This window comes from Salmo salar, chromosome 21 (genome assembly GCF_965601325.2).
Source record: "Salmo salar chromosome 21, fSalSal1, whole genome shotgun sequence".
In the NCBI taxonomy this organism is placed as follows: Eukaryota; Metazoa; Chordata; class Actinopteri; order Salmoniformes; family Salmonidae; genus Salmo; species Salmo salar.
The window spans coordinates 24,242,998-24,259,144 of NC_138311.1; the positions used below are offsets into that span (position 1 = coordinate 24,242,998).

A 16,147-nucleotide genomic window follows, 5' to 3' on the forward strand; every position below is an offset into this window, starting at 1 on the left:
GGAAATAAGAGATATGGTATAAGTGGTTTGTTGTTTCACCTGTGCATGTGTGAGAATGTGCAAAATGAATGGTCATTGTCAGAGAAGGGTGTTAAGAGTTGTGAATCTGTTGTGTGTGAAGAAAGTTGTTAGCAAGCGCTGTGTGTGTATTAAGCAGTTAACGTAGATAAGCGATAAGATACAAACACTCCATATCCAATGTACATACACATAACATCATGTAATAATCACACACAATGGCACAATCTAAGATGGGCAACAGGTGTTTATCAAAATCATCAATGTCAAACAAGTGAAATACAAACATCTGCTCTGGCTTGAATGGCATTTTCAAACCACAGTTCAATACTGTGGGCTAATACAGAATAGCATTACAGTTCAATTGCAAATCTGTAATACAAATTCAAGCTCAGTATGTACAGTATATGACACACACACACACAATGGAGACAGGTGAACCTGAGTTGCCATTTTATAGGCCCAATTGACACCTATTTTGTGTTTCCTATAGCGTGATAACATTTTGGGCATTTGGGGTGGGGGTATTTGAGGTCTAATTATAATGACCAATTGGTGAATACAGATCATTTCTGAAACAATCCAGCACTTTTGCACACATTATGATCCTATTAAGTTTCTTTGATTACTTCTTTACCTAACTTTTTTTTAATCCCTTGTCCCAACTCTCCCCCACACCTAATAATACCTATCGATACATACAAATACCCCTAACCCCTAATTGCATCATTATTGTCAGGGTAAATTTATGGGAACTGTAACCATGTTGTGTAGGTGAGAGAGGGGGACTGCTCTGTGGAATGCTTGGTTTGAGATGACAGATTAACCTGAATATGGGCAAACGGTGCACATACACACACGCTGCACCCATACATTGAGGGAAAAAAGTATTTGATCCCCTGCTGATTTTGTACGTTTGCCCACTGACAACAAAACGATCAATCTATAATTTTAATGGTAGGTTTATTTGAACAGTGAGAGAGAATAACAACAAAAAAATCCAGAAAAACGCATGTCAAAAATGTTATAAAATGATTTCCATTTTAATGAGGGAAATAAGTATTTGACCCCTCTGCAAAACATGACTTAGTACTTGGTGGTAAAACCCTTGTTGGCAATCACAGAGGTCAGACGTTTCTTGTAGTTGGCCACCAGGTTTGCACACATCTCAGGAGGGATTTTGTCCCACTCCTCTTTGCAGATCTTCTCCAAGTCATTAAGGTTTCGAGGCTGACGTTTGGCAACTCGAACCTTCAGCTTCCTCCACAGATTTTCTATGGGATTAAGGTCTGGAGACTGGCTAGGCCACTCCAGGACCTTAATGTGCTTCTTCTTGAGCCACTCCTTTGTTGCCTTGGCCGTGTGTTTTGGGTCATTGTCATGCTGGAATACCCATCCACGACCCATTTTCAATGCCCTGGCTGAGGGAAGGAGGTTCTCACCCAAGATTTGACGGTACATGGCCCCATCCATCGTCCCTTTGATGCGGTGAAGTTGTCCTGTCCCCTTAGCAGAAAAACACCCCCAAAGCATAATGTTTCCACCTCCATGTTTGACGGTGAGGATGGTGTTCTTGGTGTCATAGGCAGCATTCCTCCTCCTCCAAACACGGCGAGTTGAGTTGATGCCAAAGAGCTCCATTTTTGTCTCATCTGACCACAACACTTTCACCCAGTTGTCCTCTGAGTCATTCAGATGTTCATTGGCAAACTTCAGACGGGCATGTATATGTGCTTTCTTGAGCAGGGGGACCTTGCGGGCGCTGCAGGATTTCAGTCCTTCACGGCATAGTGTGTTACCAATTGTTTTCTTGGTGACTATGGTCCCAGCTGCCTTGAGATCATTGACAATATCCTCCCGTGTAGTTCTGGGCTGATTCCTCACCGTTCTCATGATCATTGCAACTCCACGAGGTGAGATCTTGCATGGCGCCCCAGGCCGAGGGAGATTGACAGTTCTTTTGTGTTTCTTCCATTTGCGAATAATCGCACTAACTGTTGTCACCTTCTCACCAAGCTGCTTGGCGATGGTATTGTAGCCCATTCCAGCCTTGTGTAGGTCTACAATCTTGTCCCTGACATCCTTGGAGAGCTCTTTGGTCTTGGCCATGGTGGAGAGTTTGGAATCTGATTGATTGATTGCTTCTGTGGACAGGTGTCTTTTATACAGGCAACAAACTGAGATTAGGAGCACTCCCTTTAAGAGTGTGCTCCTAATCTCAGCTCGTTACCTGTATAAAAGACACCTGGGAGCCAGAAATCTTTCTGATTGAGAGGGGGTAAAATACTTATTTCCCTCCTTAAAATGCAAATCAATTTATAACATTTTTGACATGCGTTTTTCTGGATTTTTTTGTTGTTATTCTGTCTCTCACTGTTCAAATAAACCTACCATTAAAATTATAGACTGATCATTTCTTTGTCAGTGGGCAAACGTACAAAATCAGCAGGGGTCAAATACTTTTTTCCCTCACTGTACATACCCATTGAAATGGTATATATGCATGCACGCTAAACACATACAATAATATTTTCCAAATGTTCCTCAATTCATGCATAAACAATGCACATTCCATTGTCTTTTCATGATCCATGCAAGGTGCCTTCCAATCCTTCTGTGGAAAGAAGCCTTCTATTGGATACGCCTCTCTCCATGTGGTTGATGCCTGATGTGCAGTTAGTCTCTACCAAGCTGATGCATGATGTTTTAAGTGAGTGACGTGTGATTCTCAATATTGGCAGTGCAGTGCTGTGCAGGCACGGGCTTGGGTTCTCTCTGGTGTATCAAACTGTGAGAGAGTCTCTGCTCAGAGCAGGGGTCTGTTAAAGAAATACACCAAGAGCCACACGTTAGATATCCTGCAATCATGTTGCACATGCTCGATTAGTCAGGCCTGGTCAGTGAGGGGATCCACACCAATCATGCAGGTCATGGTCTGTTAGTAATGTCTGAGTTCCACAAGAAAGATACAATCACATACAGTAACATACATTCTTGTTGGCATTAAGATTTGACCTTTTTCCTCTAAAATAAAGCATTAAACATTACATTATTTACAAAATATAGATAAAAATGACATAAATAGTGCTTTGACTCTTTTTTTCACATAACAATCAATCAACATGGAATACTTTTAGAAAATGTTTTGATTTATATAGTTAAAAAAAATATGTACAACACCCACTGATATAAAATAAAGATGCTAACCATGGCCAGTTGGTGTAATACTAAGACACTGGGGTGGGTATACAGCTGGCAGTCTGTTAGAGACTGTTAGAGTTGTTAGGCTTGCTACGTCTGAGCTCTTCTATCTGTGACAACCTGAGAGGGGGGGGTTCTTCAACTTGATCCTCCTACAGGTAACTCACCATATTTCGGTTCTTGTCCCTATCCTCTCGGGCCCCCTGTACGGCGTGTGCTAGTCCTTTAGGGGGACGGGTGTAGGAGAACGGTTGCATGGACGGGTCAGTGGTCCGGTACCGTTCTGAGGGCGGTTCGACCGTGCGGTAACGTTCAGCGGTTGGGTTGATCGTCTGATACCTTTCCACCTTCTGCTCCGAGTATGGAGGCAAAGAGTCCTCCTCCTCGGGCCGGGTGCTAGATGACTGTCTGTAGAAACCATCACTGCCCTTGGAGGGAGTGTCACTATCCTCATCAGCCCACCCCTTTCGTCTCTCGCCCCTCTCCCCCTTCTCTCCTGCCCTCCCCCTCGCCTTATGCTCCAATAGGTCATTGAGGAAAACGTAATCGTAACCCCTCTCCCCATGGGTGTGCTGGTGGGGGCGAGAGGGCCGATTGCGATCGCCATCCCACGTGTCCCTCCTCTTCTGCGGCGAGGGAGGGGGGCTGCGGCGGGGGTGCCAGTTGTTGTCCTGGTCTCCATGAAAACGGCGAGGGGGTCTGTGGTCCCAGTAGGGAGGATAGTGCTCTCGCACCCGTAGCGCCAGGTCGTAGTCCCTGTCCTGGTCTCGGGGCTCGCCCCTCCAGGCACGGGGGCCGTAGGACATAGAAAACTCCTCCAACTCATCCAGAGAGCCGGTACGCCCCCTGGTGCCCAATGTCTTCCTCTCCAGGTGCACAGAGCGAGGGTTCCACCTGAAACACAGGGAATCAGAGTACATAACAGATGCACAGTGCTAACTAACATTTTAGTCCTACACTAAATACAAGATAATCAGGAATGCAATATACAATACATATACAACATCCTCTTCTCTTTCTCCCACACACAGACACACACAACGTATCTTGAGAACTGTAGAGACAGTCCTCACACAGTCTTACAGTTACAATCACACTCAGTGGTACCTGCTATTATGTTCGTCATCCGTGTCGTTGCCACGGTAATGCCTGGGTCGACGACTGTTGTGCACGGGAGCTACCATGAGTTCTGATTGGTCATCTAGGTCAGCGATGGGCGGGAGAGCTTTCATCTGGACTGTCCGATAGGTCTGCCGGAAATCCGTGTCCCCTCCCTCATGCAGAGAGCTGAGCTCTGATAGGCTACTGGCTGCTGGGACAATACATTACTATAGAGACTTTTACTGCTTTCAAGAAAAGTTTATACAATAGTGTTTTGAATCTGAACTGATCTACGGCATCTACAGTACACCACCATTATCACTATGCATCAACACTTCTAATCGAGTCACAGACACATCATCAAATATCACCAAAACTAATGCAAATAACATTGATAGCCATTGTGTAAATATAGACTGCCGATTTTCAAAGCAAATGCTTTTGCTGATGGCTCTCATGGTATGTTGCTCTTAGTTTACATCTTGAGAGAGACATTATAGAAGGAATCTGGGCCAATAATGAAATTACAATATGCCACCCATAGAAACAGAATACATAGAATGGGAATGCGTTCCATGGAACACACCAGCCAAAGGGCTGTCTTCCTCCGCCTAATTGGAATTTACAATGACAAGATGCTTTCCACGGCAATTCATAAATATGTGTGTTTACAAACAATTACTAAACCTTCTTACATTACTGGTATGGAAATGAACTTTCATGTGAAATAGAGAACCATGCCATCTAATAGTATCAGATTAAAATGCAGCAGTCCAATCAATACGTGCACTGATGTCTTTCATCTAGAGTAAATCACCATCCATGGCCAAATGTGTTTGAGTGATATCATCCCGCCTCAATGGTCAGTGTAACCTAATGGTATTACTATTTGATTGTCTACTTAAAAACCTTCTGATAAACATTATGATAATACAGATAACATTGACCAAAAATGTGTTGAACTTACTAATGTTGATAAAGTTTACAAATGGATAAATGGATAATAAATCATTTAATAATGGTTTATAAGCAGTTTATAAGTAGTCCTTAAAATGTTACCAAACAACATTTGACTGATTCAACACAAATGGATAGATGGAATTAATGACATTCAGTGTATTTAGGGTTAGTTTGTTATTAATGGCGAAATCAATAGTTAATGGAGAATGTAACGGAGGGTTTCTGATGAAGAGGTGTGGTGGATGAATCAGAATTAGTTGGGTGACATAGATAATTAAGATGTTTTATTTGCATAATATGCTTATGTGAGATACTTGTCATTAGAATGTATCCCTTTGGACTCTGGTGTTGGGAGTTGCACTTTTCCTTAGCTAGGGCTCAGTCACTTGGGGCCCAGATAGGGGAGAGGTCAGGCTTGTCTTCCACATGTCCCTGGTGCTATGCAGAATATCAGAAAGGGAAGAGGACAGAATGGAACATTGTCTTCATATGTGAATGTGTCTTTACCTATTCTTAAACCATGTGAAGGGATGGCGTGATTAATGGGGAACCAATTACTTGTCTCCACAATGTCTGTGCGCAAGTCACTCCCTCCTTTTCTATTGGGGGGAGGTGTATGGCAGTGTCTGGAACCATTGTATGTCCTCTCTCAGATCTTGCACTTATCCTGGGATAGTGTATGACCTAGAGGCTCACTCCCCTCAGTGAGCTTGTCCAGGAGTGGGGTCAAGAGGGGGTTTACTTGAGATGGGAGTATCTAGAGTTGACAATTGATATATGCCATTGGATGAGTTAGTGTTTTTGTACTATGAAGTACCAGGAACGAGATTAGAACCTCGTCATAGGGACCAAACTGAACGATAAATTATAGCGAATGCTATCTGGCTGTGGATACTCCTCTCTAAAGTAAAAGTCTTTCTTTGTGAACAGTTCCTAAATATCTGTGGTTTGTCATGTCAAAGGGGGGTGGATCTTTGCTATAAAAGATCACAGTAGCCATTGTGTTGACACTCTCAACGGTTCATTAGAAATGGCGAATCGTTGAAAGTCAAGTGCTAATGCAAAGCTCTTATAATTAAAGATGTAGTTTAAGTATAACTCTGACTGGTGTGAAGTTTGTCTCTCCTCATTTGGTAATACAGAAATTAGCCACCACAGAGGACACAAACCTTTACACAAGCACTAACAAAGACACATACATACACACACATTAAACACAGACCGAGACAAATACACAGACATGCACGCGTGGTGATTTTAGGGGAACTACTGACTCCATTCAGGCTTACATTGTGGAGGAGCCATCTTGGCAGAGGGAAACTGTCCCAGCTCCTTCTCCACGTAGTACAGAACCTTCATAGAGTCCTGACTGTGATTGGGCTGGAGACGATAGCCACTGCGTACTGTAGACACAGACGCACACACCCACACACACTTATATCAAGGATAAAAGCCACTATGGGCACAGTAAAAACCCAATTACACAAACAAAAACACACACGCACACACACCCCTCACACATGAACATATGAATGCACCCATGCACACACACCAAATCACCCACCCACACACATACACACACGTCTAGTCATAGACAACTCCACCCAGTTTAGAGACAGAAAATGAAGAGTGACATCAGAAGAGGGTTAGTTAACTCAGATGACCCTCTACAAATGTTAGTTAGTGTTACTGTGATATATCATGCAAAACTGCATTTCCCACAATGCAGAATGGCTTGTCCAGGTCCTGCAGACTGAAAGGACGAGCGCAGGTGTGGGTCGGGTCACTCACCCCCAGCTAGGTTCTTCTCCACTGAGGGGAAGGAGAGCATCTTAGGGTCTGCGAGGGACGGAGGGGCAAAGGGGACCATGGTGGGGACCCCAGGGATATAGTAGGGGGGGTACACAGCAATCTGGGGTGGCTGGCCACTCTTTGCCATCTTCCCCGCCTCATAGACTGGAAAACAATGACAAATAATATTAAAATCCTAAACTTTTAAAAAAGGAAACAAGTGAATGTAAGACTGTGTGTGTTTGTAGTTATGTGTTTGTGCGCGTGTGTGTGTGTGTTACTCACGGTGACGTGGGCAACAGCAGGTGTCGGGGCAGCAGCAGCAGCGGAGGTAGCAGCAGCACGAGTGAGGACAGCACTGACACCAGCAGATCCCCATCAACAAAAGGAACAAGATACTGCCCAGGACTACAGATCCCACAAACGTCCACTCTGGAACACAAACACAGAGATTAATAAGACTACAGATCCCACAAACAGTAGAGATACACATCTTGTTAATTGAGTTAGTAACTACATGTGACTCACTCAAGTTACATCTTCTGCATCTCTGTCTATAATAACCATTGACATAAAAGGTCATATTAACCCCCCAACACTCTGGGTGTAGAGAGGCAGAGCTTGCTGGCTTGGGCCTGCACTCCTATCGCAGCCTCACATCACGACAAGGCTCTCAACACTAATGATGAATTGGTCAGGGCGTAAGCAGAAATGAAAATGTCAATACTTCAGTCAGCCCCTTGTGAAAAAACACATACCAAGTGGACCTCTTCAGAGAGACATCTCATTTTCAAAAGAGATATGGGGGTAGGGTGTCTTGTGAATAATTCTGCTCGATTGAGGAGAGGTATTAAATGCACACCATGCATTTAGTACTGTAGTAAGAATATGATTGAGACAGTAAGGCCTCCATTTTATAAATGCTGACAGATAATTTGTTTGCTCGACATGGTGGGATCTTTTTGTGTCGGTAAAATTAATTATTGCGAGCAATGGCAGCGGAAACGCCTTTATGCGCAAATATTGATATAATAATCATATAAAGTTAGTCCGTTTTTCACAATTCCAGACATTTAATCCTAGTAAAAAATTCCCTGTCTTAGGTCAGTTAGGATCACCACTTAATTTTAAGAATGTGAAATGTCAGAATAATAGTAGAGAGAATGATCTAATTCAGCTTTTATTTCTTTCATCACATTCCCAGTGGGTCAGAAGTTTACATACACACATACACTCAATTAGTATTTGGTAGCATTGCCTTAAACAATTTAAACTTGGGTCAAATGTTTCAGGTAGCCTTCCACAAGCTTTCCACAATAAGTTGGGTGAATTGTGGCTCATTCCTCCTGACAGAGCTGGTGTAACTGAGTCAGGTTTGTAGGCCTCCTTGCTCGCACACGCTTTTACAGTTCTGCCCACAAATTTTCTATAGGATTGAGGTCAGGACTTTGTGATGGCCACCCTATACCTTGACTTTGTTGTCCTTCAGCCATTTTGCCACAACTTTGGAAGTATGCTTGGGGTCATTGTCCATTTGGAAGACCCATTTGCGACCAAGCTTTAACTTCCTGACTGATGTCTTGAGATGTTGCTTCAATATATCCACATCATTTTCCATCCTCATGATGCCATCTATTTTGTTAAGTGCACCAGTCCCTCTTCCAGCAAAGCACCCCCACAACATGATGCTGCCACCCCCGTGCTTCGCAGTTGGGATGGTGTTCTTCGGCTTGCAAGCCTCCCCCTTTTTCCTCCAAACATAAATGGTCATTATGGCCAAACAGTTCTATTTTTGTTTCGTCAGACCAGAGGACATTTCTCCAAAAAGTACGATCTTTGTCCCCATGTGCAGTTGCAAACCGTAGTCTGGCTTTTTTATGGCGGTTTTGGAGCAGTGGCTTCTTACTTGTTGAGTGACCATTCAGGTTATGCCGATATAGGACTCGTTTTACTGTGGATATAGATACTTTTGTACCTGTTTCCTCCAGCATCTTCACAAGGTCCTTGGCTGTTGTTCTGGGATTGATTTGCACTTTTCGCACCAAAGTACATTCATCTCTAGGAGACAGAACGGGTCTCCTTCCTGAGCGGTATGACGGCTGCGTGGTCCCATGGTGTTTATACTTGTGTACTATTGTTTGTACAGATGAACGTGGTACCTTCAGGCATTTGGAAATTGCTCCCAAGGATGAACCAGACCATTTTTTTTCTGAGGTCTTGGCTGATTTCTTTTGATTTCCTTATGATGTCAAGCAAAGAGGCACTGAGTTTGAAGGTAGGTCTTGAAATACATCCACAGGTACACCTCCAATTGACTCAAATTATGTCAATTAGCCTATCAGAAGCTTCTAAAGCCATGACATCATTTTCTGGAATTTTCCAAGCTTTTTAAAGGCACAGTCAACTTAGTGTATGTAAACTTCTGACTCACTGGAATTGTGATACAGTGAATTATAAGTGAAATAATCTGTCTGTAAACAATTGTTGGAAAAATTACTTGTGTCATGCACAAAGTAGATGTCCTAACTGACTTGCCAAAACTATAGTTTGTTAACAAGAAATCTGTGGAGTGGTTGAAAAACGAGTTTTAATGACTCCAACTAAGTGTATATAAACTTCCGACTTCAACTGTATCGAAGTAACTTGGAGTCACGAGATATGTTGTGTGGTCCTCCATTACGACTCGGGAAACCATGCAGTTTATTAGGCTACAGATTAAATAAGTTACGATTAACTTCATAAGGTGGTGATAGTGCACGTGATGAGCTTGATGCTCCTTTCCAATAAATATCGAGGGTCTTATTCTGGTGACATGATGATCGATGCTTGACTGTAGTCTCTCTCTCTATATATATATATATATATAGATATATACAGTGCCTTGCGAAAGTATTCGGCCCCCTTGAACTTTTCGACCTTTTGCCACATTTCCGGCTTCAAACATAAAGATATAAAACTGTCATTTTTTGTGAAGAATCAACAACAAGTGGGACACAATCATGAAGTGGAACGAAATTTATTGGATATTTCAAATAAAATTAACAAATAAAAAAACGGAAAAATTGGGCGTGCTAAATTATTCAGCCCCCTTAAGTTAATACTTTGTAGCGCCACCTTTTGCTGCGATTACAGCTGTAAGTCGCTTGGGGTATGTCTCTATCAGTTTTGCACATCGAGAGACTGAAATTTTTGCCCATTCCTCCTTGCAAAACATCTCGAGCTCAGTGAGGTTGGATGGAGAGCGTTTGTGAACAGCAATTTTCAGTTCTTTCCACAGATTCTTGATTGGATTCAGGTCTGGACTTTGACTTGGCCATTCAAACACCTGGATATGTTTATTTGTGAACCATTCCATTGTAGATTTTGCTATATGTTTTGGAACATTGTCTTGTTGGAAGACAAATCTCCGTCCCAGTCTCAGGTCTTTTGCAGACTCCATCAGGTTTTCTTCCAGAATGGTCCTGTATTTGGCTCCATCCATCTTCCCATCACTTTTAACCATCTTCCCTGCCCCTGCTGAAGAAAAGCAGGCCCAATCCATGATGCTGCCACCACCATGTTTCACAGTGGGGATGATGTGTTCAGGGTGATGAGCTGTGTTGCTTTTACGCCAAACATAACCTTTTGCATTGTTGCCAAAAAGTTCGATTTTGGTTTCATCTGACCAGAGCACCTTCTTCCACATGTTTGGTGTGTCTCCCAGGTGGCTAGTGGCAAACTTTAAATGACACTTTTTATGGATATCTTTAAGAAATGGCTTTCTTCTTGCCACTCTTCCATAAAGGCCAGATTTGTGCAGTATACGACTGATTGTTGTCCTATGGACAGAGTCTCCCACCTCAGCTGTAGATCTCTGCAGTTCATCCAGAGTGATCATGGGCCTCTTGGCTGCATCTCTGATCAGTCTTCTCCTTGTATGAGCTGAAAGTTTAGAGGGACGGCCGGGTCTTCGTAGATTTGCAGTGGTCTGATACTCCTTCCATTTCAATATTATCGCTTGCACAGTGCTCCTTGGGATGTTTAAAGCTTGGGAAATATTTTTTGTATCCAAATCCGGCTTTAAACTTCTCCACAACAGTATCTCGGACCTGCCTGGTGTGTTCCTTGTTCTTCATGATGCTCTCTGCGCTTTAAACGGACCTCTGAGACTATCACAGAGCAGGTGCATTTATACGGAGACTTGATTACACACAGGTGGATTCTATTTATCATCATTAGTCATTTAGGTCAACATTGGATCATTCAGAGATCCTCACTGAACTTCTGGAGAGAGTTTGCTGCACTGAAAGTAAAGGGGCTGAATAATTTTGCACGGCCAATTTTTCAGTTTTTTATTTGTTAAAAAAGTTTGAAATATCCAATAAATTTCGTTCCACTTCATAATTGTGTCCCACTTGTTGTTGATTCTTCACAAAAAATGACAGTTTTATATCTTTATGTTTGAAGCCTGAAATGTGGCAAAAGGTCGAAAAGTTCAAGGGGGCCGAATACTTTCGCAAGGCACTGTATATATATATATATATATATATATATATATATATATACCCTATATATATAGGACTACTATCTCTCTCTCTCTATATATATATAGAGATCTATCTATCTATATCTCTCTCTATATATATATAGAGATCTATCTATCTATCTCTATCTCTATATATATATATATATATGAATGAATGAATGAATGAATGAATGAATGAATGAATGAATGAATGAATGAATGCTCGGCTATGAAAAGCCAACTGACAGCCAACTGACATTTACTCCACAGGTATTGACCTGTTGCACCCTCTACAACCACTGTGATTATTATTTGGTTCTGCTGGTCATCTATGAATGTTTGAACGTCTTGAAGAACGATCTGGCCTTAAATGGCCATGTACTCTTATAAATCTCCACCCGGCACAACCAGAAGAGGACTGGCCACCCCTCAGAGCCTGGTTCCTCTCTAGGTTTCTTCCTAGGCTCAAGCCTTTCTAGGGAGTTTTTCCTAGCCACTGTGCTTTGACATCTGCATTGCTTGCTGTTTGGGGTTTTAGGCTGGGTTTCTGTATAAGCACTTTGTGACATCTGCTGATGTAAAAAGGGATTTATAAATAAAGAAATATTGTTTTATGCAGATTTTTGAAGATTCGCATGAAAATCTGCCGCAAATTGGACGGAAACCTAGCTAGTGAGTTAACGCATGACTGCGCAGAGGCAGAATATAAGATGAGGCCACAAGCGGATTGGTTCTTTCCTCTGCAGTTGTTAAATCAATCAAGATTCCCAGAAGATGATTGGACAGTGAGAGAGCAGCATGGGGGGAGGGGGAGGGGGGGGTGTACGATGACAGGTAAGCAGAGCCAGCAGGGGGTGTCACTGAGGGGAACAACGTATTTTTGGCATAATCACACACAGACTAACAGAAAGACAGACAGACAGTGACAGACCGTGGCCAGCGAATGAGGAGGCAAGCAGCCGTACCTGGCATAATCTCCACATCAAACTCTGGCAGGAGATCGTCCAGCACACCTGTCCTACCTGCAGAGAGAGGGAGACCAGAGGTGAGGCGCAGCAGACAGGAAGTAGCAGAGGGCAGAGGTCAAAAGTGAGGCAAATCAGCCAATCAGATGGAGTTATTGACTGAGGATCATGCATTGAGACTGGCAGAGATGAATCGACAGAGGAATCAGGGGAAAACAGTACAATTCGTTAACACCTGATGCTGAAGCCAAAGTGATAATCATCATAAATAATTTCCCATTATTCAAAATTAATTTGAGAGAACATGTTAATGGGGGTGAAAACAAAGTTCAAAGTGTGTCGCTTAATGATCTTTATGTAGTAAAAACCATGAGCTGACGCAAAGCCAACATTTATTGTTGAGGTGCTGGCTAACGGAGGGTAAACTGTATAAAAAGAAAGAAAGTCGCACACTCTAAATATGCTCCTAACAATTCAATGGGTGCACCTAACCAACATTTCGGCATGCAGTGCCTTCTTTAGGGTTATTGTTCTCCACACACACTAACCCAGTCTTAAAGGCCACGAGTTCTAAGACTGGGTTAAAGACTGGGTTAAACTCTCACCTCTCATCTCACACTGAACCTAATTTTAGCAGGGTGCTGTATTTCTGGGATGTTACTGTACAAACACGCAACACACACAAATACACATCCAACACGCTCGGCACGTCACATGATACTACAAGGCAAGCTAAAAGATCTGTAATCAGTGTGAGAGATTTACAACATAACCCATAACTCAACTTAACTCAACTGCTGCAACTGTAGCTAAGCTCATCACATCATCAAACAAAATCAAACCACAGCCTAACCCAACAACAAAACCAACCACATTCAAAAGCACTGCATTCCCAAGCTTTCTCTTCATGTAGACCGTAAATAAAACATTGTTGGTCTATGCATTTGGGTGGTATATTCAGCCCCGTCAACAGGTCCTGTACCCAATAAAATGCTCTACGGGACGTTGAGGTAAGGCCAGATTGGAGGTGGTATGAGGGGTGTGTATGTGTATGTGGGGGGTGTTGGGAAAATGGGGCAGGGTGTAACGGGGACAGACACTTCTGAAGCATTCTGGGTCACCAATTAACCATTAGAGCTCATCAGGGAAAGAAGGTCAGATGAACACTATTGCCATGGTAACAATGGTGGCTTTGTCTTTGCTAAACGTGAGAGAGACAGAGGGAGGGAGGGAAAAGTTAATGGAGATAGAGACAGAGTGAGAGAAGGATAAAGGGCAATGGCGATAGAGGGAGAGACAGAGAAAAATAATAGTGGGACCAGTCCGTGGCCTCACCCAAACACCAAAATAAAAGGATTCTAATCTCTGTGTTTACCCCTCTAGATAGGTTCAACTGGGTTGCTAAAATACCTGGTTTACACTCATTAAGTGTGCGTGCATGTGCGTGTGTCTCGACATATCAATCCCTAAAATAGTGTCTAAGGGTTATTTGATTCAACAGGCCTGCTAGCTGTCAGGGTAGACTGAACTCCCACAGCCAGACAGGCTCCAGTTGGCAGTAGTCATGGAGATAAGCACACTCCTCTCCTCTGATAAAAAAAAAAAAACACGCACATGAACACACACACACACACACACACACACACAGATCCTACCAACCTGCTCTGGCACTGAGTCGTATAAATCCAGCTGAGCTCAGTAACCTGAGAGAGGGGAGAAACTATGTGCCTCAGAGGGGAGGGAGGGAGGGAACAATGATAAGAAGACAGGGGGAATAAGGGGTAGAGGAAGATGAGGCCCTCCAGAGGAGAGGAGAAAAATAAAAAGCAGTGAGAGCAGTAGCAGTGTGTAGGTAAAATCACTGAGGAAGCCAAGCCAGTAAAACAGCCATGTTACAACTTATGTTCTGATAATTGCCTTGTTTGTTCTATAACATATTCCTTCATACGCCACTGTGATATACAACAAGGCTGTGACAACAAAAAGACTACAATCACACAGTGGCGGAATAAATTCAACTACGCATATGTTTGTTTCATCACAAAACCGGAGAGCCACATCTGTCCGGTCAATCCCACAAAGCAAATATCGCATGTTATAAACAGCTACAGTATATGGCCTGCAGCATTGTCAAACAAGTTCATGTTTGACAGTTTACTAAACAACTAGTGATTTAGAACCACAGAGTTACCCACAAGTCAGCACAGAGACAACATGAGCACTGGCTCCGTTATTCCAGCACCATTTACACTTAAACATTTAAACATCATCAAATCAACACGGCTATACATGCTTAGTTTAATACACTGAAAACAAACTTAAAGATACCCAAAACAATCTAGTCCAATCAACGTTGCTAAATATCATGTGGCTGTCCATGGTACTTATTTGTGTGTGTGTGTGCGCAATAATCTTTTAAAAGTTGACTCATCCTACTTGTAGACTAGTTGAACGCCAATGCCATCCTCCTCTCGTTCATGTTGGCAAAATGGTCCATGTCTCAGTCATACAGTACACTTTTAGTTTTTGTTTTCATAGGCTACCTAGCTAAAATGCTTGGTAGCCTAACTTCCTCGCATGGGCAACAATGAACCAGCTAAGTTAGCTAGCTAGTTAATGTGAGCCTATACTAGCCTACATATTTAACTTCAATCAAATCGTATTATTTTATTGGTCACATACACATGGTTAGCAGATGTTATTGCGAGTGTAGCGAAATGCTTGTGCTTCTAGTTCCGACAGTGCAGCAATATCTATCAATTAATATCTAACATATAATCTAACAATTCCACAACAACTACCTAATACACACAAATCTAAGTAAAGGAATGGAATAAGAATATTTACATATAAATCTATGGATGAGCAATGACAGAGCGGCATAGGCAAGATGCAATAGATGGTATAAAATACAGTATATACATATGAGATGAGTAATGCAAGATATGTAAACATTATTAAAGTGACTAGTGATCCATTTATTAAAGTGGCCAATGATTTCAAGTCTGTATGTAGGCAGCAGCCTCAAAGGCCAGTGGCACAATATATGAATTTATGGTTACATCAGAATTGCCATCATAATCATTTGGCCTGTACAGAGGATTAAGTTAAAACCACAAGTCCAAATCCTCATCTCCATCCATGGCTGAGGAAAGGGCCGATTTAACAAGCTAGCTACTGCAGGACATCAACACAAGCAAACCAGAAACAGAAAAGTTTTTTCAACAATGATGACGTTTTGCCTAGGATGTGATTTGATTGGTGGGAAGCCAAATCCAAACTGGCCTCCCTTGGGAGGCGTTTTGCTGCGCCAGGACAACCCACAGTTGAGCTCAGCTCAACGCTGATTGGCTAATTATTATTATTTTTTTTATCAAGGGAGGCCAAATGCTTGCTGGCATCAATCAATAAAATGATACGGCGGCAACATGTCATTCTTTTGTTCCAGACAGCATCAGATATATGGACTACATACAGTTGAAGTCGTAAATTTACATACACTTAGTTGGAGTCATTAAAACTCGTTTTTCAACCACTCCACAAATTCCTTGTTAACAAACTATAGTTTTGGCAAGTCGGTTAGGACATCTACTTTGTGCATGACACA

The 16,147-nt window shown here is 42.4% G+C and overlaps 1 protein-coding gene across 3 annotated transcripts in view; it reads right to left on the reverse strand.

Annotated features, from left to right (window-relative positions):
- Window positions 1-247: 247 nt before the first annotated feature.
- Window positions 248-16,147, reverse strand: part of LOC106581962 (immunoglobulin-like domain-containing receptor 2) — a 37,570-nt gene continuing 21,670 nt past the window's right edge. The window contains exons 4-10 of one of the 3 annotated variants that reach the window (XM_014164547.3): window positions 12,541-12,597; window positions 7,357-7,503; window positions 7,072-7,236; window positions 6,570-6,683; window positions 4,327-4,528; window positions 3,387-4,113; window positions 248-2,837 (exon numbers count right to left, since the gene is read on the reverse strand). In XM_014164547.3, the coding sequence (XP_014020022.3) occupies window positions 2,802-2,837; window positions 3,387-4,113; window positions 4,327-4,528; window positions 6,570-6,683; window positions 7,072-7,236; window positions 7,357-7,503; window positions 12,541-12,597 (1,448 nt within the window). In that variant the 3' untranslated portion in view covers window positions 248-2,801. The remainder of the gene's footprint in view (window positions 2,838-3,386; window positions 4,114-4,326; window positions 4,529-6,569; window positions 6,684-7,071; window positions 7,237-7,356; window positions 7,504-12,540; window positions 12,598-16,147) is intronic. The other 2 variants (XM_014164548.3, XM_014164549.3) reach the window with 2 other exon arrangements.